The sequence below is a fragment of the Netta rufina genome (genome assembly GCF_964035555.1).
Source record: "Netta rufina genome assembly, chromosome: 5".
In the NCBI taxonomy this organism is placed as follows: Eukaryota; Metazoa; Chordata; class Aves; order Anseriformes; family Anatidae; genus Netta; species Netta rufina.
The window spans coordinates 53,129,308-53,156,543 of record NC_140128.1 but is presented as its reverse complement, the minus strand read 5'-3'; the positions used below and the strand labels follow the sequence as shown (position 1 = coordinate 53,156,543).

Sequence of the window (27,236 nt, the reverse complement as noted above, 5' to 3'; positions counted from 1 at the left end):
ACAAATACTACAGGTACTTCGGAGTAACAGTTTCTTTCAACTCTTCCATGCTGCTAAGCATGAAGGGGTTCAATTGGCTACTAAAAACAGTAAATGTATTTTTGATCCACTTGGTAGTCTTACAGGAAAAAGAATTTTTCCCATTATCTCCAGAGGTAGCTCTACACAGCCTTTAACGTAACAGGCATAGGCCAGAAGCTACACTGAATTCACTGCTCACATTTACTTATAGAAAATAAAGTTTACTGTGGAGCTAACTTTCTCAGAACTTTTATGAAAAAGAAATCACATGCTGAGATTGCATATGGAACCTGGAATAATTTACCACTGTAACAATCCCAAAAATCTTTTTTTCCAAAATCTATGTGGCACATGTGGACAATAGGTTTAGCTACATTCACATCATAGATGGTGTCTGAAATAATGTTTAACCTCTGCTGTTTACAATCGAAAAGCACCGCTACCCTTCAATTACTAAAATTTATTAGATGGCATATTAAATTACTATTTCTGCTTTGTTTTCTTGCTCAGCTGTGAGCACTCATCATGCTACAATGATTTAACCTACAACACTTCCAGAACAGTTTCTGAAATCTTCAATTTAGGTTGGAGAAGCTACTCTCAAAAGCAGCTGGATTGAGACTGCTGTCTGAAAGGCAGTATGTCCATAAGCATTTGCAGGGTTGATGCCACAAATCCACAAGTCCTACAAACACTACTGCTGGAGCAGTATGCTGGAACTTATAAGGATTACTCATTTAACTTCACAATGAGATCTATTTGAGTTAAAATGAGCAGGTTTTATTTAACCTACAGCACAGTTACATCACAGGCTGTGGTCTGTATTCTGTAACAAAGTTGGTAATCACAAACCCTATTCAGACAAACACACTGATCAACATCAGGCCCTTTCCAAGTGATCTGAATGTTTAACTGGAACCCAGCTACTAACGTTTTAGCACATAAAAGCACCAAGATCTCCCTCTAGAGGGCATTTTGTCTTTATCTGTGGTTTATGATAGTTGTAAGCTTCAGCAACTTACAACTAAGAGATTTTTTTTTTTTTTGAGTAATACAGCTTCATTTGTTAAAACAGCATTTCACTTAAGCAATTTCAAAGGGAAAAATAACTAAGAAGTGTTCCAGAACAACTCATTTAAAAACAGAAAAAGTAGTAATAAGCATCCTTTTTCCTTCAAGTCAGCTTTATTTGACAGTTCTCACCAAACGAGTACTAACACTGAAGGACTGCACCTTACAGCACGTAGTTACTATTTGTATCATAAGGCTGGAAACAGACCGCGACCTAGATTCACAATGTAAGTGAATAACTCACAGTAAGAAGCTGACCTCCGGCAGAAAGCTATGAATGAGGATATACAAGTGGGTTAGACTTTCAAAAACCGCTTTATTTCATTTTCAAGCACACACAGACAAGAGGCAGCGCGAGGCTCTGAGGTAAGCAGGGGGCACCTCCTTGCAGGTATCGGGACAAGAAACAAACACCTCGCTGCAGGAGACTGCAAGAAGCTGCTAAACCACATCGGACGACATAAACCCACCCCGGCACCACACACAGCCCCGCAGGCCTCGGTATTTTGGGAAGAGCAAAGCGGCCTCCCCACAGGAGCCCCCCCACGGCCCCGCCGCGGCCCCCGGTACCTGAGGGGCGGCCCCCGGAAGCCGGCGTCCCGCGGCTGCTCCCCGTTTATCAGCGCGCCGGGCAGAAACCGCTCCCCTCTCTCTAAGCGGCCGGCCTGTGGCCGTTTCCCCACAGGCACAGCGCGGAGCGGCGGGCGAGGCTGAGGCCGCGGCTCGCTGCGCGACGGCGAGTCCTTCTGCGGGGGTCCCTAGGGGCAGGAGGGGCTGCTGGACGCGGGTGGGGGCAAGGCGGGGGGAAAACGATGGTTCCGGGCGGAGCGCGTTTCCCAGCCGGAACGGGGCGCGGGGGGAGCCGGGCGGGAGCGGCTGTGACACGATCGCGTCTGACAGGAGCGGGCCGGGAGCGGCGGCAGCGGCTCGGAGCGGCTCGGGTCGGGACGGATCGGCCGGGATCGGGGAGCTGCGGGCGGGCAGGGGGGAGCAGCCGCTGCCCCACGGCCTCTCCTGAGCGCCCGGTAGCGCCCAGCAGCCGGCGGGTTCCTTCCTTCCTCCCGGGGCTTCCCGGAGCGGGCGCTGGGAATGGCGCAGCTGCGCGGCACGCGGCGCCCCGGCCTCAGCGCGGCGTAGCCCCCAGCCAGGCCCGCGCAAGGTGTCCGCGGAGGCTTCTGACGGCGGCGATTTCAATAAAGGCGGTGTGAGTGTATTCAGGGCTGGCTGTGCAGTGGGAGGGAAGTGGTGAAGTCGTGCTCAGCCGCTAATGCAACTGTCACCTGCTTCTTTATATATGTATTAATGGTGGGAAAGGGGAGCCATATGCTTCTGTGATTCGTTGTGGCTGAATATGGACCCTCTAAACTCCATCTATTCGTGTTTCGTGCTCAGCAAGGGACCAATATGTGCTGGGGAGGCTCTCCAGATTTCCTTCTGAAAGTGGGAGATGACAAGGCACTGAGCTTACAACTCCATTTCTTATAAAATCGTTAATGGGAATCACTACGTATATTTTAGAGGCATATTCCTCCCCTAATGAGGAAGAGATTTCTAACACGTGTTTTAGTCTCTGAACGTTCAGCTAGCTCCCTTTGGATGTACAAAATCCTTTGAAAGTCATCAGGGTTCTGCGTGGGCACAGAGCTCTTCCCTCATGGGCATGGCACGATAGAGAGTGCCCAGGGTGGATGCTATTTCCAACATACAGCTGTTTGCACTTTTAATTTGTCACTGTCCCCTCTGATTATAGTGCAGGGAAATTAAGAATCAGTGTGAGCTAAGATGATGTCATTTTCCTCTCAAGAAAAACCCCATGCAATAGCTTGGGTGGTTGCATAATGAAACCACTTCAGACTGTGATGCAGCACTTTGCCACGCTGGCCAAATTGCAGTGATATTTTCCATAGAATTTTTTTCCTCTCAGTTTGCTTTTCTCATTAGGATTTGTACTGCTATCTCATTTTATCAGCCTCAGGTGTTATTAAATTCTTTTATGCATCTCTGTGTACCTTGTTGTTAAGACGACATAGCATATTCATTGCTTTGAGATAGCTGCATTTTGACTTGCAGTGTTATTTTTCAGATAGGTTCCTTCCTTATTGTCTTTTAACACGTATTTTCTTGTATGTAAATATGGCAAAATCAGAATCATAATGGTTTTAAAATTCTCTCTTACTGTATTAAGTTGCTGCTTGTTTATCTACAGTTCTAAATATCTAAACATTCAGATGCTTGAATTATTACTCAAAAAATGGTTTAGAGCCTATGTACTGCTAAAGGCATCATCATTTAGTACAGGAAGCTGCTGAGCGTGAATATTATTTTTTTTTTTAAATAAGGTGTTCACTCATGGCAGGCTGATAACAGATTCACCAGGTTTCTTAGACAGCAATAAAAGTCTATTTTTTAGACCAGAGAATAGTTAAAGACAATATATCAGGTAAGTTTGGAAAAGTTGGAGGAAGACATTCCTGGGGTACCATTATGGAAGCCATATATAGTAAAATATAAGTTAATTCAATGCAGTCCATATTGCAGGAGTATTCCACTCTTGGAAACTACTAAGAACTGTTTGATGTACTCATTAAAATTAAGTACAAGAGAGCTTTTTAGATTATAAATGCGTTTTAGATTATAACTGAAGGGATAAAGATCAAGATGTTTCTGATGTAGAGTGAAAATAACCTTGATTTTAATGCCTTTGGTAACCAAAACCTTACACTTTCTTAAGAGCATTATTTAACTTCCTGTACTTTCTGTGTTAGCCTACTGTAAACTATGCAGTTGTAATTTCCCAGAGTCTTGTATGGTATTAATTATTTAAAAAAAAAAAAAAAAAAAAGATTGCTAAGAAACTTTCAGACTATGCCATTGTTAATCATTACAATATTATCTTTGTTAGCCTGAGAGAGAAGCCCGTTTGTGGAAGCAAGAGCACGCTAAGTGCTAGAAAGCTTCTGAGATTAAGGTGTGTGTTGGGCATAAGAAAGGCTGCTGTGTTATTCTCAGACTTAAGCCATCTTCCAGCATTATTTTTCACAGAATCACAGAATCTTCTAGGTTGGAAGAGACCTCCAAGATCACCAAGTCCAACCTCTGACCTAACTCTAACAAGTCCTTCACTAAATCATATTGCTAAGCTCTAAATCTAAATGTCTTTTAAAGACCTGTACTGCTGAAAACCAAATATTCTGTAAATTTAAGGAACTATTGCTTACCTGAGAATTGATCGTTTCATAGAAAGCAGCATTTCTCACTGATCATCAGTTTTGTGACCTTTGGAGGAAAGCAGTAAAGACAAGGCTTTTCTCTTGTATGCCTTTTTATGAATTGAAAGACTACTGCATAAATTAAGATAAAATTCCTCATAATGGTTATAAGAATTTCTTGATCATTCAGCTTTTATGGAACAAAATTTGACAGGGTTGAAGTAGTACAAACACATTAATCAGGAGTCAGGTGCTCTAAGTCATAAATACATTTAGTTACTTTGACACCTTTTTGAAAAGGTGTTCTAGTGTTACATGGGATACTTAGAAACAACATTGGAATGATCTGTAAATTTATTAGGTGCTCTTGTCAATATCAGTCAGTATCAGTCTTGTTTACTTGTCAATATCAAACTTGCTTGCTCTCTGCAGCTCGCTGTGCTGAAGTTCCTACATTTATCAATCTGATATTAATAGAATTAGGTATGGGGTCAATGACGTTTTTTTATGTTCTTATTTTACTCAGCTAACCTTCAGCATGTATATGAAAGAATAAAACTTTTTTTTTTTCCCCCTACAGTTCTTCTGGTTTTCACTGCTGCGCTTTTGAATCTACAAGCCAAAAGACTGGAACTTGAATTTAGTTGAGTTGTAAATAAAAAGATCTTTTACACTGTGGCAAAATGGCTGATAGTCCAAACTGTGACTTGAAATCCCTGAGTCCACTTCAGCTTTTTGAAAGAGTAACTGAACAAGGAGAGAAAGTCAGAGCACTGAAAGCAGGAAAAGCACCAAAGGTATTTCCATTCCATGTGCTGAACTCACCATTTTTCAGACTAGGTCTGTCTTTAAGAGTGCTGAAGAATGCTTGTTCTGAGATCTATTTTGTATTACAGTAAGAAAAAAATCCTGTTTTAAAATATTTATGTTTAATACTTAGCAAAGATAGTTATTAGCAAGAGCAAAGTTGTGAAGAACAGAGCTGTAGGCCTGCTTCAGCCAGTTGCTTTGCTACATAATGGGATCCAAGGTATTTGGTTTTCAAATGAAGTTTATATCATTATCATTCTGCCCTGGTTTTAGATTCTCTGTTTAAATCTTACTGGGAGCATTATCGTACACCTTAACAAATCTGTCTTCCTGTAACAGTCCCTGTTTAATCTTCCTGTAGTAATTTGCCATTAATTTTCAGTTCTGTCATCGCAATGTTGGCAAAGAGAGCTCAGGTTTCATGTAGTCTCTCTTTGTGGATTTCATGTGGGAACTAAGCCTTGGAAACTAGCCATTGTATAAAACTTGATGCATTTATTCCTTGTAAGAGATGTTACAACAGTTTTGTATTTAAAAAGTCATAGCAGTGGAAGTTGTGAAGAATTTAATGTTGTCTTCAAGTCTGTCATTGAATTGTAACAGATATGTTATCTTAAGGTAAACCACTAAAAGAACATTTATTATAAAGTAAATTATTGTATTTTTCTGTATCCACGTATCTTAGAAATCTGTGCTTAAAATGTTGAGCTTGTTATCCCTCCAAAAATCAGGCTTTTTTTTTTTTTTTCCCTTCAGGCAAAAATAAGAGAAGTGAAACAGAGGTACTTTTAAATACCTTGCCAGTGATGTCCTAAGTTCTGCTGGTTAGGAAACTGTCACCTGCTATTTTCTTTACTTTTACTTTTGGCAGTGATGCTGCAAACATATAAATAAAAGCTTAGAGCTTATGAGTAATGCATTTCAAGTCAAACCATGGATACAGAATTTTGGATGACTGAGACATATAATTGTCTATCTCAATTGTGTCAAGTTAAACAGCTGTTTTTCCTTTATTCAGGATGAAATAGATGCAGCAGTGAGGATGCTGTTATCGTTAAAGCTGTCATATAAAACAACAACAGGACAAGATTATCAGGCAGGCTTACCTCCAACAGACCTTGCACTAATAAACAATGGTACAACTAAAGAAGAGGATGACGATTTCGTGGACCCCTGGACGGTGCAGACATCAAATGCTAAAGGCGTGGATTATGACAAACTGATAGGTACAGCTCTTTCTTCATTGCTTCTAAGGAATTTATGCAGAGTGGTCATAATGACCACAAAAACAGTATATAGCGAATCATAACAAACCTTGATCAACACCATTACGTATAACAGTTTGTGTTTAATGTTAGCATTCATGTCTAAAGAATTTGCTGTAGAGGTTGAAAATGTCCCAGGCAGGGATTTCCTGTGGAAGACTTAAACATGTTGCAAACAACTTTTCAGTTTAAAATCTTAATCAGTTTGTTTTTAACATAAGTCCTGTTATTAGAAGTTACGTGAATCAAGACATTGTGAATGGGTATATGTATCTTCAGTTTCTGTGGTGCAGAACAGCTAGAGCCTAGAGCATTCTGCATTAGGGAGAGCAGGGATGGTACAAAAGTAATACAGAAATCTGTAAGTGTAATGACACCTTCACCAGGCACACTATCAAACAGGCCCGTGCTGGCTGGGATGGAAAAGGTATCTCTCATGCCAAAAAAAAATGTATGTAATAGAAAATATTTCAGATAAGCAAGCTACAAAACTTGCCAAGTTCTGTAATTTAAGAAACAGGGTGTTAGTTAACTTTGTTACTTGTTTTATAGCCTATTTTTACAGTTTGAGTCCATGGCATAGAAATAGGTGAAAGAACTATTCATTAATTTCTACTGTTTTTGCTTTTTAATGAAATGTTTGTACCTCAGTGAAAATTCTGTACCAGTTGTATGTGGCTGGTGTGAGAAACAAGCTGTTAAGCAAACATAGAGCATACACCCTTATGTGGTGGTAACCATGTGTTTGCTTTTGGGAGATCAGTTGTTAGTGTCAGCGTTCTTTTAACTCAGTGTGATGTTACTGAATGATCACATCAAATGTACGTGATGTGTGTATATTGGCTTAGTCTGCAGAAGGCAGTAGGAGAAAGGAAAAGTTAGAAAGGGGGAAGTGTACAGAGAAAGATACATGTCGAGTGGGGGGGAAGGAAGAAAGATAATTGTTAGAATCTAGAAATGGACAAGATCACTCATTACCTGTATAGATGTGGAGAAGGCTTTTTTGTTTTCTTGGGGGCAGTTCTAAATCTTGTATAATAGTGGAAAGAGTACAATACTTGTGTTGGCACAGTCTCAAAGTCTTTTTGAGAATGGCTAGTATGACTTCACTGTAAATCAATTAGCTAAAGTAATGCTATTATTCTACCTGACAGCAGTATCCTTTCTTCCAGCACCCGTTTGTGTATGTGTATGTCCTTTTCACCTATTCAGCACTGGAGGGTTAGACCAGTTCTTCTTTATTTACACTGCTAACGGATTGGGGAATTTGGTTGATGAGTCATTCGGGTTATTCTAAGGGAAACATTGAAAATTATTCAGAGAAGAATGCTAGCCACTCCAGGAAATGCAACAGATACTGTTTGCTCTTTCCTTTTAAAAACAGTAATACAAAGTATTGTCCAAGAGCTTAATGTAATAGCTCTTACAATAAAGGAAATTTTTGTGCCACCTACAGTCTTTTTATATGCTAGTGGTACCCTATAAAGTTGTCAGTGTGTTTGTTTTAACTCAGGCATAGAAGAAATGAAAGTGCTAAGAGCATGGTGTGATTGAAAGGAGTATTATTCTCAAATGGTTGTCCTGGATGTACACTTAAGTGCCTGCTTGTGCACCAAACCAGATATTCTGGGAAGAAAGGTTCTGTTAGTTAAGTGCTAGAGGTGAACATCCCTAGAGAATGTGTGGGTTTTTTGTGTTTTGAGCATGAGAAGAGAGCAGAGGGCTAAGTCAGAAGGAGCTCTGTATGTTAACAATGCTAATACTTCAGTGAGCTCAATATCGCAAGTGATACAGAACGTTTGCAGTTGGTGGGAGATCATCTAGTCAACCGCCCTGCTTAAAGCAGAGTCAATGAGAGCACATTGCTCAGGATCTTGCCCAGTAGGATTTTGAGCATCTTCAAGGGTGCAGAACCCACAGCCTTCCTGGGCAACCTGTTCCCGCATTTGACCATATACACAATATGAAATATATCTCCTTTACGCCCCCCACCTCCTCTGCTCGGCTACTTACACACATTGATAAGATCTCCTCCTCCCCGAGCCTTCTGTTCCTCAGTAAGCAATCCCAGCTCTCTCAGCTCCTCCTCATATGACAGACGGTCCAAGTCTTTCACCTTTATGGCCCTTTGCTGGATTGATTTTAGTATGTCTGGATTCTTTTTTTGTTGAGGAGCCCAGAACTGAACCCAGCACTCCAGGTGTTTTTCACCCCTGATTATAGAGGGGAAGGATCAGCTCCCTAAACCTTCTGGTAGCACTGTTCCTGATGCATCCCATGAGGCCATTGAGCTTCCAGTGCCACAGAGACATGTTGCTGGCTTTTTTTCAATTCCTTGTCCACCAGGAGCCTGAGGTCATTCTCTTCCAAGCTGCTTTCCAGCCTGTACCAGCACACAGAGTTACTGCTCTCCACATTCATGACTTTACATCCCCTTTTGTTGAGCTTCATGAGATTCTTTTCAGTCCATTTCTTCAGCCTGGTGAGGTCCTTCTGAATAGGAGTGCAACTACCTGGTGTATCAGCTACCCCTCCCAGTAATGCATCATCCACAAACTTGCTGCAAGTGCACTCTTATCTCTTCGTCCACATCATTAACGAAGTTGTTAAACAGTATTGGCCCCGATATTAACCTCCAGGACTACATGACTAACGCCAGGGCTCCAGCTTGGATTTCATGCTGTTGGTCAAAACTGGTTGAGCCTGGCAATTCAGCCCATTTACGGTTCACCTCACTTATCTAGTCCAGTCTTCATGAGTTGACTGTGAGAATAAGATGGGAGATGGTATAAAAAGCCTTACTGAAATTAAGATAAACAGTATTCATTTTTCTTGCCTCTTCTACGAGGCTCATCATATCATCACAGAAGGCTAATAAGTTGGATTGGCATGGTTTCCCTTTCATAAACCCATGCTGACTACTCCCACTCACCTTCACATTTTTAATAACGTTTGGAAATAGTGTCCAGGTTTATTTGCTCCATCACATTCCCAGAGGTTGAAGTGAGGCTGATTGGCCTCCAGTAAAGCAGATTCTTCCTCTTGCACTTTTTCAGGGTGTGAGTGGTATTTGCTTTCTTCCAGTCCGCAGGAGCCTCTCCCAGTTTCCATGGCCATTCAAAGATTATCAAGACTGGCCTGGTCAGTAAAGTTAATGTAGTAACAGAAAAATAATAATTTACTATTTGTATGCAAATATAACCAAGCAATGGCAAAAAGGACAAATACACAATAAATTTTTAGCAAATGTAAATTTGCTCTTGAAAATGACACCTCTCAGTACTCCGTATATATAGCAAGAGTAAAGCTGTCTTTTGGGAAAAGATAGAGATCAAAAGCAGGCTCTGTGTCCTTCTCAGAAGCTGGTTAGGAAGGCAGATCTCTTTCTGGACAGAGAGTTTAAAATGTGATGAACTTCCTCATTAGAGGAAATATATTGTCAAATACTACGCAGTTTTTTAACAAGGAAGATTAACATGGACAAAGAAAAGGGAGTCACACAGTCTGTTAATGTTTAATACAATTAGGTAGGGATTTCCAGTAGTGTTCTACACAGGTGGAGAGCAACTTTCTACAGATGGATAGCGACAGGACAAAGAGGAGTTGTTTTAAACTATAGGAGGAGAGATTTCATTTAGCTGTTAGGAAGAAATTCTTCACTGAGACTGTGGTGAGGCACTGGCACAGGTTGCCCAGGGAAGCTGTGGATGCTCCATGCCTGGAGGTGTTCAAGGCCAGGCTGGATGGGGCTTTGAGCAACCTGGTCTGGTGGAAGGTGTCCCTGCCCATGGCAGGGGGGTGGTGATCTTTAAGGTCCCTTCCAACCCAAACCATTTTATGATTATGTAATATCAGAGAGATCAAATGTAATATCAGAGTGATCAAATTTTAATCACTTTCTGTAATAACATAGATATTTCCAAGGTGGCTAGTCTCAGTTAGTCTTCAGCATTCTCATGATTTCTTTATCACAGAATCACAGAATGGTGGAGGTTGGAAGGGACCCGTGGAGGTCATCTTGTCCCACCCCTCTGCTCGAGCAGGGCCACCTGTGGCAGGTCACCCAGGACCATGTCCATGTGGCTTTGGAAGATATCCAAGGAGGGAGACTACAGAACCTCTCTCTGTAAGATTAGCCTCTTGCCATTTGTTGTTGTTCTGCTGAATCAAACATTTTTCGTGTTCATTTGGTCTCTATTTAGCATTCATCCAAATTACAATTACTTTGGCACTTTGTAATGCATTTTATATGTTAGGCAGAAATTAAATCAGCAATTAAGGTCTGCTTGGGACAAGCACATTTGGAAACACTCAGAAGACATATGGATTAAAGTGGTGTTTGCTGAGTCATGAACCAGCATTTATCTTCTTTAGTGGCACTTATTTTAATGAGTCAGTGGATGGGCCTGGTGCTTCCTTGGTGTGCTATCCCGCCTGAGCCACCTCCAGTGAACGGACAGTTGCCAAGAGGAATTTGTTCACCATTATCCAGTGGGAGACAAGAGGTCTTGTTTTCCCTCCCATTTAGTAATGGATTCATGTAACTTTAAGTGTACTAACTATGTAAAAAGCATTGTATTAATACTGTGCATAACCAGTAACTCTAAAAGAAAATTAAATAGGTGGAGAGGGACTGAAACTGCAGAAGTATTCAAGTTGATGCTCAAATTGGATGCATTACTATTCTTCTTTCCTGTCAAGAGTCTCTCCTGCCTTTCCTTCAGTGGGAGTTCCTGATTTTTGTTTATGCAGCAGTTCATTTAATAGTTCACCTAGCAAAGTACAGCATTAAACACACATCCCAATTTTCAGCCAGACTGTAGGAGGGGAACTCTCTGTACTGTTTCTCAGCATCCCAGTGCTCTAGGGTACATGTTGGGCTTAGTCTTCTGAACCATCCGTTTTGAGCGCTGCAGTCTCAAGCATTAGGATGGCCATGGTCTTAAATAATCCTTTTTGAGATGCATACAAAGCCTTGATGGACTAATACTATCCTCCATGCTGTGCTTTGAGAACCTGTGCTGTGAAAGGTTGGAAAGCCTCTTTTCCTCCTCTGGGAAAGAGATTGTTGTAGTCTGGCTGTATAATAAGCCAAGGGTATCTGGGTATTTAGCTTTCCAAATTACCCCAAGTGTATTCAGTATTCCTTATTCCAGATTAATTTTGTGTGTAAAATGAGTTGTATTCCCAAGGCAGTGCACTGAAGGTGTTCTGCCTCCAGTTGGAATCAACCTCTTTTTGTTATCCAGTGGTCTAAATTGTTACACTGTCCAGCTAAGGATCATTACCACGTGCTAGGATGTAACATCAGAAGTCCACCTGCTCTAGTAAGAAGTCCTAGTCTTTGGAAGAACATTTCAGTTAATTACTGCATCCCCGCAGAAAGGCTTGGTTTTTGTGTTTGTTTGTTTTTAACAGACAGATATAGATTATTATATACATAGAAATGTACTTTTTATCTATTTTGTTCTCTTGATTAGTTTGTCTATCCCAGTAGCTAATACTGCAGGTTGTTCTAATGCTGAGTAGAGAAAAATATTAGGAAAGAGTAGATTCCTGTCTAGATCATTTTGAGCAAGTCAAAATCATGGAGAATTGACATGATTATTAGGGTCCAGGAATTGGGATTGGAGTATAGAAGCTCTAATGAAAAAAAAAATAAAAGATTTTCCCAGTTCAGTTTCAACTGCAAAGGGAAAAAAATGCTGCTGTTTCTGTCTGACAAAACCCTTCTTGAATGAAATCACTTCCTCTGAAAATATTATTTTATTTTAATCAGCTGATTTCCTAAACTGTTTTCTAAATAATGTCTTATGTGAATGCAGTAAAGGGTATTATGCATTACCTTTTCAAGCCTCTTGAGGGGAGCAGTGTCTGTAATCATGGCAATATAAAGAAAAATGAAGTTTAGAGAAGAGCATTTGGGGTTGAAAAGAGGAAAACATGATTTGAGGGCTGAAAATTCAGACATCAAGAAAGGAATATTTAGAGCCTCTCAGCCATTCTTATCCTTTGATTTATGGAGGCCAAGTTATTGACCTAAATGTGTTTCTCTGGAATTTTTTTTTTTTTGTTCTGAATAAGCATACTCCTTGTATAAGGAGACTGCTATTATAATTAATCATAGATGAAGCGAAATGGGGAGGTAGTAAATAGACTGGGCCTGGTAGCATAGAGTTAATATCAGGGACTACTGCTGGGACTCCAGGGAAGAATCAGGAAAATCTAGCCATTTTACATTTTTCCTAAAACTTAAAGATGTTCTTTTTGATCTAGGCTGCATTGGTATGTTCTTGGTAAATGCAAGATCTGTTCATAGCTATGCTATACTTAATTTTATTTTCTTTTCTAATACTTTATTATTGTAGTTCGGTTTGGCAGCGCTAAAATTGACACAGATCTGATCAATCGAATAGAAAGAGCTATTGGGCAAAAACCTCATCGCTTTCTACGCAGAGGAATCTTTTTTTCTCACAGGTGAGTTTTTCTCATTAAAACTCAAAAAGGCAAGATTAGGTAGACTTTCTGTGAGCATTACTGGGCTCATAGGCTTTCTGTGAGCATTTGTTCTGACTAGCAAAAGACCATGTTCTTTACGCCAAGGTAAACCAACTGTGAATTAATTGAAACTAGCAACTACTCCAGGTTTACCCTGTCAAAACTTGAACCACTTTGTTTTTTCTGGGTACATGCATCTTTGTCTGATATGTCTTCACTTATCCTAAATAGAGGGAGAAGTCTGCAGGGAATCTTTGCTTTGTACAGGTTCCATTTTGAGCCAGTATGTAAACAGCCAGATGGAGAATTTGGTCTGGCAAAGAACCCCAAGTCTCATATGCTGGCATTGCTGATTTCAGCAGGGGTCCACATGGCTTGTGGACCTATACTTCTTGTTACATAAAAAAGACTCAGTGAATAATCTTAATCACCAGCCTGACAGTCATCTACACTGTTTAGTTGTTAGCATGCATAGACTTTTGGTGGCTAGAGCTTTTCAAGTAAGTGCCTGAGCATGATTGAGGGCATAACCTCCACCACAGACCATTCCAACCAGGTTACTTTAACATAACGCCTTATTTGGGAAATGATTCCCAGCTCTGTTTTATGAAGCTTTAGAAATTATTATCCAGTTAAGTAAATTTCTCTTTGTTTTTCCTCATAAGCTGGCTGAAGGAGACAATCAGAAAACTAATTAAATATATACATGTATATATTTCTAGGACACTTAAGATACTATATTTCACTTATTAATACATTTGGCTTTAAAAGCACTTGAATTTTGAATTGAAAAGAATTGCAGAAGATATTTCTTCTTAAATTCTTTGAATTGTCTCATGTTTTCCTTTGTTTGTTTTTTCTTCTTCAGGGATATGGACCAAATCCTTCATGCTTACGAAAATAAGAAATCCTTTTACCTTTATACAGGCAGAGGGCCGTCCTCTCAGGCAATGCATGTTGGTCATCTTATCCCATTTATATTCACAAAGTAAGCTATTTCTATAATTTTCATTAATCAAAACTTTTTTTTTCTAAGGAAATGTTGAATGCTGCTTAGGGAACCAAATGATAAATTGCAATGAGTTTGCTTTGTTTGAGGTGAATATTGATGAACAATGCAATCTTAACATTTCGTTAATGTGATCATAATCTGTGTATTAGCATAAAGCCTTCTCCTTGCACCTGAAGCTTGATGGTACTCCTTAGAATTTTTGTTTTTCTTAAACACAAGTTGTAAATGGTGACTGCTAACATATGTACAGAAAATGAGTATGAGTCTTTTTTTTTTTTTCCAGGTAAATTGTCTTTATAATCTGTATGAAACCACTGCTCACATAAACATAAGTAACTGTATATGGTGCGGTCCTTTGTATATCTTTTTGTTTAAATGTATAAAAATATTTTTAAGTGTGTGGCTAAAATATCTTTTATTTTTAATTATTCTGAGATAAATTTTTTTTTGCTTTTATAAGGTGGCTGCAAGAAGTATTTGATGTTCCCTTAGTTATACAGTTAACTGACGATGAGAAGTACCTCTGGAAAGATCTGACAACTGAGAAGGCATATGAATATGCAAAAGAAAATGCAAAAGATATCATTGCATGTGGTTTTGACGTCAATAAAACCTTTATCTTTTCCGATTTAGACTACTTGGGGTAAGTATAAATTTCTTTAGAGCATCAAAAACAAAAAATTGTATGTATTTTCTCTTCTACTTTGACAGCCAACAGTGTTTTAATTATCTAGATTTGAAAGCTTCAAGACAAGCTTTACAATACTTAAAGGAGAAACATTAGTTTTTATGCTGTTCAACATCTTATATATATCCTGTTGTCATTCTTCTGTATAATATATAAACAAATACTTGTGTGTGCAGGACTTAATATATTTTTGTAATTTAAATTTAAAGCTGCTAAAATGTAAAAATACCTAAACCACCAAGAAAACTGCATGATGATTTTAAGATGGCATCAAAATTTTGAGATGTGTTTGTACTTTATCTGCATTAACTAAAGGCATTTCATCAACTGTTATGGTCAGTTATTTTAACAGCATGAAAGATTATCATTTGAACTTTGAGTAAACTTTAAAGAAGATTTAAGAAAAAGAAACCTCTGTTGGAGCTGCCTTCTTAGAAAATCCTCTCATTATCATCTCCATGGGCCACAAAAAGACCAAAACAATGCCCTCAAACAATCCTGCAAGTTTTGTAACATTCTCAGCTTTTGGAATGAAAGCTTTTTTCTGTGCTTTCCCACTCATCTTACTTTGTTTTTCCATTTTCTTTCTCACAGGTCAAGTATGGGATTCTACAAAAACATTGTCAAAGTTCAGAAGCATGTTACGTTTAACCAAGTGAAAGGAATCTTTGGCTTTACAGACAGTGATTGCATTGGTAGGAAATAACGTGGGTTACTGGAAGTGATCTTTGCTTTTACTTTCTGTGGCAGTATTTAAGTAACCATTTGAAGAGATTGATATCTGCCATTCATGAAACAGATGGGAAAAACAAGATCCATGCTTCTAGGCTGATTCTAAAAGGGTGTTATTGTGGTTTCTTCAGTATAGAAAACGCTTGACAGTGAAATTCCTAGGATGTAGCATTAATAACAACAAAGTGCAAAACACAGAAGTTGAAATGATCAGGACAGAGAATAATTCTTGGTTTTTAGAACTATTATAGCTATAGTCAACTGTACTTCCTAGAAATTTCTACTGCAAAAGTAGAAGACTTTTCATACACATGTGAGAAAAGATAAGGAGTGCTCAAAAGCCTTATTGTCATGATGCTAGGTAACTCTGTCTTCCATTTACTTCCCTGCGATTGGAGGTTTCTGTCATATTGGCCAAAGAAAGATTCCGTGTCAATGATGGCATTAAAACGCTGAGTGCTAACATCATTCTCTGACCAATAATTGGTCAGCTTTTCAGACTTAATGGTAGCTGAAAAACAGATTCCTGTTTCTGCCTTACCAGTGTTCTAATAAATGTTGGTATTGTATTAATGACTTCATTCCATGTTTGGAAAAATCTACTACTTGCTGTTCTGAGAGGATTTTAATGAGGAAGTAGGTTGTTCACTCTGTGAGTAAGTACTATATAAAAAGAAAAGTGACCACATCTGAGATTTTTGAGCAGCATGCATATAGCAATGGTTGTAAGATCTTAGAGGAGACTTTGCCTGATAAGTATCTCTATACTAATTCTCTCACAAAGAGAATGTGAGAAGAAAAAAAAAAAAGAGCAGCTCAGAGTAATGATGCAGTCAAGTATATTTCTGAGAAGGATAGATTATTCAGTGATGAAGGAAAAGCATAAAAAGCATATGTTGCTGAACCTTGTCCTGAATCTTTGTGATCACAGCCTGCCCCTTTTTTATTAGTACCTAAATTAGTTTGTTGATGGTTTGTTGAGCTCATAGAAGGTACAGATGAAAAGGTTTCCTCAGCTGAGGCAATACTGCTTGGTAAAGACAAGTATTGGTCTTCAAGTGAGTATCCAAATGACTCACGTGTGCATTTTACATATTTCAAAAGGTTCTCTCTATTTATCATTGCATATATTGACTTCTCACCTTTTCCAAACTTCTTGTGTTCTAGGAAAGATCAGTTTTCCTGCTATTCAAGCAGCTCCATCCTTCAGTTCATCATTTCCACAGATCTTCAATGGCAAGGAAGACTTACAGTGTCTTATTCCATGTGCTATTGATCAGGTAAGGAAATCATATTTTCATCATAGTGAGCCTTAACTTGCAGCACCGGGGATTTATGTTGTACCCTAGGGAAAAACCTTCTATCAGTAAAAGTAAAGAAGCATTGGAATAATGTGTCAGAAAGGCTGCAAAACCTTAACAACTGAGATTTATAAAGAGAGGATGGAGGAACATGTGGCCATTAAAAATAATTATCCATTATTAGTTTTTCACATCGCCAGTCATGAAGTAGCAAAGAGAAGTCCAAGGACAATTAAGAGGGACTTTAAGGCTTTGGGGCAATTGATTAAAGGACCAAGTGCATGGATAGGGATTTCCTCTATCCTTCCACTACCAGGGAACAATATTGAAAGGAACAGGCAGATGCAGGTAATTAATACATGGCCACAAGACTGGTGTCACCAGCAGAATGTTGGGTTTCTCTGTCGTGGGATAGTCAACACAACAGCAGGCCTGCTGGTGCCTGATGGGTTGCACCTTCCTCAGAGGAGGGAAAGGATTTTTGCACATGAGTTAGCAGGGCTGATGTATTGAGCATTAAGCTAGTTTTGAAAGGGTAAAGCTTGCCATCTCGGTCAGTATCCACCTCCAAATCCTTGTAAATGTGTCTGTTAAGTGAGGGAGTCAGAATGTACAGTGAAACTACAGAAATTGAAAAAAGGGGGGGGACTTGGGTTTTGTTTGTTTGTTCCTCTGGGTGGACCAAATTAGGGACATTGTTTAGTGGTAGACTTGGCAGTGCTAGGTTAATGGTTGAACTAGATGATCTTAGAGGTCTTTCCCAACCTCAATGATTCGACAAGTCTGTGAATTGGAAATAGGTTATGGGACTTACTTTTTTTTTTTTTTTCCTGAGACCACCTGTTAAGGCATAAACAATCCAACACTAATCAGTCTTTAAAACACATTTCTCAACTTTATTCTGTGCTTTTATTGATGGTTATTCCAGGATCCTTATTTTAGAATGACCCGAGATGTAGCACCAAGAATTGGATATCCTAAACCAGCCTTACTGCACTCGGTCTTCTTCCCAGCCTTGCAAGGAGCACAGACAAAAATGAGTGCTAGTGACCCCAACTCCTCCATCTTCCTCACTGATACACCCAAACAAATAAAAACAAAGGTAAGGATCTTAAAAACGAGATTGCAAAGCTTTATGACAAATAGAAGTGGTGCTGCTCATGTTTACAATGGCAAATTTTTAATGTTTCCTTTGAACACATGGACATTTTGGCATCCTTTTTCCCATACATTTCATTGCAAAGCATCTTTAGCAGCTGACCAAGTTACACAAATTTAGCTAGACCATCAAATGTAATCTTTTGCCATACTAACTAAGCTAACAGTGCAAATATTCAATAGAATAATGTATGAAATATCATGTTTGTTCATCTGATAGGTCTGAGTAATAGTCTAAGAATAAGATCTGTGGAGGCTCATGCACTAGAAACAAACATTATGTTGCTATAGTTTTGGAATCTAACAGTCCTTGATGTAAGTCAAATAAACAGCTTTCTTTTGACTGCCTCTCCATGCCAGGAGCACCAGGTGTTGCACAATAGCAGTTAGAACACACTCCAGACTTTCCTTAATGCTTGGGGATCTGCTGCCATGCACTTCATCCTCAAACTTGCAAATAAATATTTTGATTTTCACCTAACTTTTAGAAGGGCTATTTTCTCCTATCTGAGTATATTCATAGTGCCCCATTTAGTTCAAAGGAAAATCTCTCTTAACCCATGTCAGACAATTAGGCTTTGCAAAAGTTCATGTGTTATAGTATTAAAAAAAAAAAAATTAGAAAAAGGTTTTGGAAACAGACAGATAGACAAGGTAACCAGACATGAAGTAACTATCAATCACAAAAAGAAAAAAGATGTGCACGTTGTTTCTGCTAGGTGGGCTTGGATTCATTGTCTTGGGGTTGACAAACCCATATATTGGTCAGATTCTTCAACAGTCATTTCATGAGAATTCATTATCTTATGTAGAAACTGATTAAACAGTACTCCAAAAATTAGAATTCTTCATGTGTTTGGATGATAAAAATTGTAGATTATTTGTAGAGTTACACAGTTGCTTTTTAAAAAGCATCTATAATCTCAGAACAGAGGATACGCTGTTAGGGGTAATATTGATAATATTCTTCCATTTTTCCTAGCAAATAGGTAGTAATCTGTGAAGAGATCCAAGATGATTTATGTCTAATTAAAATAAGTCCTATTTCTGCTATCTTTAAAAATGTAGGAAAAATAACAAAATAATTCTAGTTACTTGGAATATAAAAACTATAAAGAGTGAATCCTGAACACATTGTAAAACATCAAGTAATGGAGGACAAACTGAGAATCACTTCAGCTTCTGAAGCCCATCATAAAGTAACTATGGAAATAGTGCTTGAGTGAAAGACCAAATATTTTTATGGCCAAGAAATGAAAAATTAGAGTAGGAGAGGTGATTTCTGGTGATGCATGAAGGTTAAAAACAGTGTTGCAGAGTACAAAAAATTACTGCTTGCAGCATTTTTCAGATCATTAGTACGTTGCTAAGTAGAGAGATTCAAAACTTCCAGGTAACATAAGGTGAACAATTAGTAGCTACTGGAAAAGGCTGAGAAGGTTCTGGGAAATCCATTCAAAGGAGATGAATGGCAACATTATAATAAACTATTTTATCTGTAATAATTCAGAGAAAAGATCAATGCATCACCAGGTAAATCATTCAAACCTCAAGTCAATGCCAGAATATGTAAGAAATGAGCTCAAAATTAATGTAGGAAACATTTTGTATAAAACAATATTGTGCCTTCACCTGGCTTATTGTATTTAATCCCTCTCACTTTAGTAGGAAAAGAAACTCTAAAGATTATGAGTATAGGAAAAAAAAAAAAAAAAAAAAACACAGAAAGCCTTTCAAAATCTAGTAAGGAACAGGTGAGGGGAAGTGCAAAACAATATCTAAAATCTTAATTTTACAGATTCTGAGACAGCTATTCAGGTTGTTGTACAATGTAAGAATAGATGTAATGTGACAGGTGGCAGTTTATTTTCTTAAGATATTCATTGCTGCATAATTTTTGTAATTCACTGCCACAAAACATCATCATACAGTAGTTAGAAAGAATCAAAAAAACATTATGTGTGTTATATAATACAGATAATAAGAATGTTCTGAAATTGTAAATATATAACAGTTCCTAAGTACCAGAACTAGTAAAATCTTCCTCCATAGGCATGTGTGTCTCCTAGCTGGTTGCTGTTGATGTCTGAATAGATACAGGATTCAAAGAAAGCCCACCTTATGGTTGAAGAAGGCTTTTTTCCTCTTCCTGGCTATTAGCTTTGTTTGTATTTGTGGCACAGTTAGCATCCTCTGAGATTTCTATACATGTAAAAAAATTAAAAATACGCCAGTGGCTTCTGAATTAGCTGGGGGTGGGGTTAGCAGGAAAATATATTCACCAGTGCAATTCATCTGCCCATAGGAAGCTATGCATAAAAGAAAAAGTAGGGGAGTGGGAATCAGTAAATATTCCATTTTTAGACTGAACAATTGTGCATTTGTCTAGCGATAGCCATTCTAGCTAGGGTTTTGTAGTGTTTAGCCTTGCTTTCTTTAGTTTTCTTTTTCCCCGAAAAAGGGGCTAGGTTCTCTCTAGGATTTCTTCAAAAATTCTCCAGGCCTTCTTCATCTCTTTCAAAATTAATTTCTTAATGGGATGAATATCTTATTTCTTCTTACAGAAAGTACATTTTCTATAAGTGCAAAGTCCATCCAACAGTCAACAGCTTCAACAAAAGGCATTTTTTTGACAAAAGATGGTGTGGATTCTTCTTGATTTTTGCTTCATTTTTGGTCTGGCATACTCCACAACCTGTGGAGTATGTATGTAGCATTTTTCTCTGCTGACTTCTAATGACTGCCTTTTGCCTACCTGCTCCAGTATCGGTGCTCTGCATTGACTTGTCACAGACACCCTTCAGCTTCTCCTGAATTAGAGGATTTGGAGGATTGTGATGTACCTCTTTACAATACAGTAATATGCAATTTAGCAGAAATTATACCATAAAATCATTGCATTTTTCCAGATTAACAAGCATGCCTTCTCGGGAGGCAGAGATACTATCGAAGAGCACAGGAAGTATGGAGGTAACTGCGATGTTGATGTGTCTTTTATGTACCTGACTTTTTTCCTCGAAGATGATGACAGGCTTGAACAACTGAAGCAGGTAAGTAGCCAACTTGAAGAGAGCATTATTCATTCCTTACTGTGATGACAAGGCTGTAACTAAGTCCTGCTATGAGCCTGCCTAAGGCAGTTGTGTTGTTATTCTTACAGTCTCCATTCCTTCCAAGTTTTTATATGAAGACCCCTGTATTTTTGTTGCAATGTTCATCTTTCTCACAAGTCATTCTGTCTTTTTTTTTTTTTTTAAGAAAACTTTTATTTCCAAGTATTTTCATAAAGATTTCCAACACCATATAGCAATATCTTCCCAAATTTTTAAATGATTCCACCTTAGGATTAATGTTATTTTTAATTGTATAATGAACTCTGCCTGTTCCGTAAAGTACCTAAATACTCAGCAGCTTCAAAAGCTTGCTGATCCTTTTTTTTTTTTTCTTATCATCAAAAGAACAGTAATAACTATGAGAAATTGATTAAGTGAGCCCAAGCACAAGCTGCTTTGTATAAGTTACATGTCCCTAAACCTGTTTGGCAGACTTCAGTCCCTAGAGATAGTAGCAAGGCATTTCACTGCCTTCAACTTTGGTGTCATATCAATACTAGGCAATACATGTTCTTTTGAAGGCAGTATATTTAGTTAATAGTACCCACGTCATATCGGTTTATCAGCTTTCTCCTGGTAGAAACAGCTTCAAGAAGGGCAAGAGCTACAGATTCTTCTCTAACCTTCTGCTCTTTCCCACACAAGGACAGGGTTGGATAGCTACTAATCCCCCTGGAAATCTGCTGCAAATTCCTTGTGGAAATCTGTACATTTGACACGCTGAGCAATTTTCCATTAGTCTCCAACCATTGAAACAAAATCAGTACAACTCTGCTACAGTACAAAGCCTGTACTACAGCCAGCAGCTTACAGCACTGATGCCTCAGAATCAGATTAGAAAACATGAAGTTTGTGCCTATAGTGGCATTAGAGGAGCTGTTTCAGTACAGTACCACAGGGAGAAGCTCTCAGAACTGGGTACTCAGAGAAAGCAACATCAGTGTTATTGAGAAAGAGAAAAAGAAAAAAAAAAAAAGATTAAAAATAAAAACAGAAATTAAAACAGTTCATTCTTATTAAGATATTTTACTTATTTATTTTATAATACCAGTTCAGTATTACAAATGGCTTAATCACAAGGGGAAGTAAGTTTATCATGTTCATTGTCATTTCAAATCATAGTTGAACTGCCCCAGCCGTGTTTTCTAACCAGGGCTGAACCCAGTCACCTGTTTAGCTGAAGTGTTTTCAGTAGCAGAGCAATGGCGTGGCTTACCCACTGTGAATATGAATACTCCTGTGAACAGAGATTCTGAGTTCTTTCCTGTAAAAAGGATACTTCAGTCACATCTAATACCTTACCCAAACTAGATGAGAGAACAATATGAGAATTTGAGCCCAGCTTAGGGTAACTCTTTATTTGAAATGGTATGTAAGGGAGAAAAACAGTTTCCTGCAAATAATTACAGGATTTCCCAGTTAAATTCTTGTGAATGTATCTTATTTATTCCATATAATTAGTCATACATTAAAGTGCCCATCTGCCTTAAATCTTTTAAAACACAACAAGCAATTTTTACAAGTTACATTTTCAGAGTGATACCACATGATCTTTTAAGGCATGTGCTTGTTTTTAAGACATCCAGATCTTCATTTGCCATGACCAGACTTTTAAGAAATATTTGTCACTAGGTCCTTTTCCGTATAGCACCATACTTAGCAAGCAACACTTTCTTGACAGGCATACACAAGTGGGGAATTGCTCACAGGGGAGCTGAAGAAGGTGCTTATTGAAACATTGCAGCCCATGATAGCAGCTCATCAAGAGAGACGGAAACAGGTCACAGATGAAGTGGTGAAGCAATTCATGACTCCACGGAAACTAGCTTTTGAATTTTGAAGAAATGCTTATGTAACTTACCATTCAATGAACCAAAATTGATTAACTGTTGTCTTCTGTTGTATATGATCATTCCCTAGTTATGTACAGCCTGCAATCACTCCTTTATAAATATTGCTCTTAGCGAGTTACTTCGTATGAACATCAGAGTACCTGAAAAATTGAAAACTGGACTCGTATCTACTTAAAATCAAAGTGTGTTAATAAAGGCATTGAATCTGTACAAGCCAGAATTACCCAATCTTGCAGTGAGGCATGTCTGTCAGCACAAGACTATATTTTATTGTATTTCATGTTGAAAATATGAATAAAAATGCCATTTTAATGATGAAGTCTAACTTGTAAATTGTTGTAGATACGTTGTTAAGAGGTCATATCTCAAACTGGTAGCTCCATTGTTTTTTGTGTTGCTTGGTTTACTAGACTACGTGTCCTTTGGGGCTACAGGGAGCATGCTTCACACACAAAGAAATCGGATGTTACAAAGCAGATTACACAGTGACTTATGGATCAATGCGGAAGGAATGGAGATCTGTGAATTAAACATGGGAGAACGAAAATCAGGCTGGTTTTGCTATCTTACTCCTCTTTGACCTGGGGCAAGTCACAGAAATTTCACTGTACTTCAGTTTCTGCAGCTATTTAACTGGTCTGAATGCCTCTGAAGGGAAGGGGCAATCACAAGGCTATAAAGTTCTTTGATCTTCTCAAGTGAAAGATATTAGAGAAATGCAAATTTTAGTTATGAAAATACTAGATGTTAAATCATACTGTGAATACGAAGTTGCTGCTGGACGCAGGGATACTTACAGTGCTGCCCTGTCCTGTTCTTCTGCACCAGGTCAAGATAGGGGTACTTACGTTTTAAGATGTATTTAAGAGAGAAAATATACTTTGTTAAAATACCTCATGTAATATCTCAGTATCTCCTTTCTTAAAATGAACTTTAATGTCTGCTATGATTTATGAAAAAAATTGAATCATTTGCTAATTTGTTTCTGTATGTACAGTGCTGAATGGAAACTATTAGATCTGTCTTCTATTTATATAGAACATACAGTTGCTAGCCCAGACAGCCTTATCTAACTCAAATAAAAATGCCTTTGATAATACACGTGGGTATTGATGCATGGTATTTGCAAATCATTTAAAACATAAGGAAGGCACTAGAATAAGGTGTGAAAGATTTAAAAATTAACAGGTTCTGTAGTGTGGGGGCTAGTAGACACTTAGTGATTTCAGCATACTTTAAAAAAAAAATAAAAATAAAAATAAACAATGCACTTTAGTCTGTAAACCCTTGAAGTCAGCTGATTACACTTGAGTTGAGGGAGAAGTTTCACTGACTCGGAGACCTTGCATCAGACTGTTAGCACATGAAGAATGTGTTGGATTATTTTCCCTTCCCAGCTGTAGCAGTTCTGCAACACAATGCACACATCCTCCCCAGCAACGGCCTGTGTTTCTGAGGTGGAACTGCCTGCTGTATATATGAAGTAGCACTGCTAGTGTTATCATCATATTTGTGCAAGGGACTGAGGGGAGAAACGCAAAGCAAGCTTAGCGCTACTGTGTGTGTTCCAAATGTGTGCTGGAAAGATCAATGCCTAGGTTTTGTCTTTTTCATTACAGTTTATGTGACCTGGTTTCACTAATCTAATCTCATGAGCTTTAATATATTAAAGTAAGCGTTTACCAGCCACTACCTCTCTATAACCCATGGGTACAGTATCTTAGTGCTGACAGGTGTTTAACAATCAATAGAAAAGCATTTTTTTAAGTGTTTGTGCAATTCTTAGAAAATAAAAATAGCTTCTTAAATACAGTAGCAAATAAACTAATTTGTGGTAACTGTAGACTTCAGTGATGACCTTCCTGTTCTCGCAGTCTGCTCTTTGCTGTTTTTAAGCTATGCATAGAAGATAAGACTTCAAGTGACTTTTAAAGGGCTTTTATAAACTCATAATGCAAATTTCTTCCTGAAAACATTATATGCAGAACTGTCCTGCAAGATTTATTTCATTAACTAGGAATTTAGTTACTCAGGAAGGGGAAGTACACTATAGGAGAAGCAGTAGTGTGTTCTATTCTAATTAAGTATATGGATCAATTTTGTAACACAGCAGTTAAAATCTGCCCTGAAAGCTTTAGAAAGGAAAGTAATTGCAAAATTAATATTTGTTTACTAAGCAAGCCATATGCTTACAAAATGTGCTTCTGAAATAACAGTTTCTGAGGAGTCTTGGAAAGTTCCTAAATCTGCTGCAATTATAATTAACGTCCCAGAGGTATTTAAAGGTTAAGACAAGGCAGTCTTCAAATGTATGGGTGAAATGTCTAATGACGTTATCAGGCAATGTTCATTACATTTTCCTCAACTTGTAATATTTTATTTATCTCACTGTAATAAAAATGTAGATAAAAGTCTGTATCAAACTTGTTTGGTAGTTGGTTTTTGTTTTTGTTTTCTTCTTTTCAACTTTTAACAGGCTTAATTTACTCTATTTTTCTATTTTTGACCTCTCTTCCTTCCCTTTTAGTTGTTGAATTAGTCACCCCATAGAGTTGGTCATCGTTTTCATTTCCAGTGCCTTTCAAATAGTGAATAAGGGGGGCCTTGTAACCCCATCTATATGGTCTTAACAGATAAACCTCAAATTTCTCCCAGAGTAAGGTAATGAGGGTCGGTCATCCAAAGACTAACAGGTTGCAAGGAAGACTGGATGTTGAATTTCCCTGTGTACAGCAGCCAGCTCAGAAACAAGGGGAGGTCAATGTGACCTGTTACCACAATGTTTCTGTAGGTTTGGTGTGAAAGACTTGCACTTAAATGGGCTCCAGCTGTCTGGGGAGCACAGATTCTGAATAGCTTCACTTGGCTCTTCCACAGTCACTAAGAGGAATACTGAAACACGTCTGGATATTGTTAACCACTGTCAGAGAAAACAGGAACTATTAGCGGCATGAAGCAAAACGTGACTTCTAAAGAAAAATTTCTTTATTCACAGCCAGCAAGTTTGTTACTGAAAGAAATAGCCTATGCAGAGAGCTATGTGGTATCTTCATTCTGCTGGCTGGCCTTCAGCTGGATATCAGAAGAAATAGTTCTGTGATTATCAGAGAGGCAAATAGAGTAGCTGAAGGTCAAGGTAATACAACGGAATCAGAAAATAAAGCAGCCAAGTTCTGAAATCCCCAAGCCAAGCACCCAGCTTGCTGTATATGTAGTTATTTGCACAATACGTACATTGTGTCATGTTGTTAAACAAAAGTCGGTTCTTATTTATGTGCCTGGGTTTACAGTGCTTACACAGACAATACCTTTGCCTGGGGGTAGTTTATATCAGTGTGAACTAACTGTGGGTTCTTGCTCTACAGCAGGTTGTCAGCCATACCCTGGGTGTGTATTTTTTTTTCAGTAAAGGCTTGTGGGACACTGGATTCCAAGCAGTTAGCTTCCTGAAATAAGTTGTCTAAAGATCCAACTTACCTCTAATCCAGTATTTGTTCAGGCCAGGTGAGAACCTGCTTTTATTTGACACTGAATACCTGGGGGCTCACATTTCTCAGCTCCTCTCACTTGGTTCCACTGTTGTTCCTACTGATTTTATAATTCATCTGTAATTCCTACTTCTTGAAACAAGCTGTATGGCAGTTACACCCACAGGAAGAGGCATTTTTAGTCATCTGAATGCTTGAACCTATTGGGTAATCTGAGCTATTTTTGATTAGATTTTATTTTCAAACCTCAGGTTGACCATAGATGATATTAACACTGACTATTAATAAATGGTTGTTTTGTCTGATATACAGGCATATTTTGCTGTCTGTTCACAGGATATAATGCCTGAGAAAAGTCAGCTGAGAATAATATGGTGTAAAGAAACTTGATTCCAGAAAACATCCCAATAGAGCTGGGATAAATCCCTGCCCTACTAGGACAGCACTCAGATGCATCCCTTGTAGAAAGAGGAGAAGTTAGTAGTCTCTTAGGAACCCATCTTAAGAGAAATTCCAAACCTTTAGGACTCAATTAAATCTTCTGTCATAAGGACTTTCAGATAAAGGAGGTTTGGAGCTGACATCGTAAAGGTATACGTGAAGATTCTAGCTTGCTGAGGCTGTACATGCTTTGCGATAGTCAGATTCAGTGCTGGGTCTTTCATTTCACTTCCCTATAAGGTGACATACTCTGCACCTGTCTGGCCTCTTAAACCTGCTCTTGGATCAGCTGCAAGAGCTGGACAGACTCAGGAGACCAAAATTCTGATAATCATTCAATAGCATGGCTGTGGAAAGGTCTAAATAGCAAGTTGAAGGCTTAGACTTCAGGACAGTTCTAGAACTTTTTACAAGTTTATATATGAAAGAGATTGCCTTTATTTTTTCCTAGAAGCATCTGAAATTTTTAAACTTGTCCTTCTAGTACAAGATCCTTTCTTCCGTGTCCAGGGTAGCTGCCAAGTCATGTCTGCTGCAAAATTGCTGTTAGTGTAATCAGGTCTGTGCTATCAACTG

At 38.4% G+C, this 27,236-nt stretch overlaps 1 protein-coding gene across 1 annotated transcript; it reads left to right on the top strand.

Moving 5' to 3' along the window:
• The first annotated feature begins 1,980 nt into the window (after window positions 1-1,980).
• WARS1 (tryptophanyl-tRNA synthetase 1) lies at window positions 1,981-23,046 on the top strand. The gene is made up of 11 exons (XM_084287762.1): window positions 1,981-2,294; window positions 4,882-5,098; window positions 6,130-6,337; window positions 12,745-12,853; window positions 13,743-13,862; window positions 14,347-14,529; window positions 15,169-15,269; window positions 16,474-16,586; window positions 17,536-17,709; window positions 20,675-20,815; window positions 22,560-23,046. Exons 2-11 carry the CDS (start codon window positions 4,985-4,987, stop codon window positions 22,716-22,718), a joined length of 1,422 nt encoding a protein of 473 aa, XP_084143888.1. The 5' UTR covers window positions 1,981-2,294; window positions 4,882-4,984; the 3' UTR covers window positions 22,719-23,046.
• The last annotated feature ends 4,190 nt before the right edge of the window (window positions 23,047-27,236 follow it).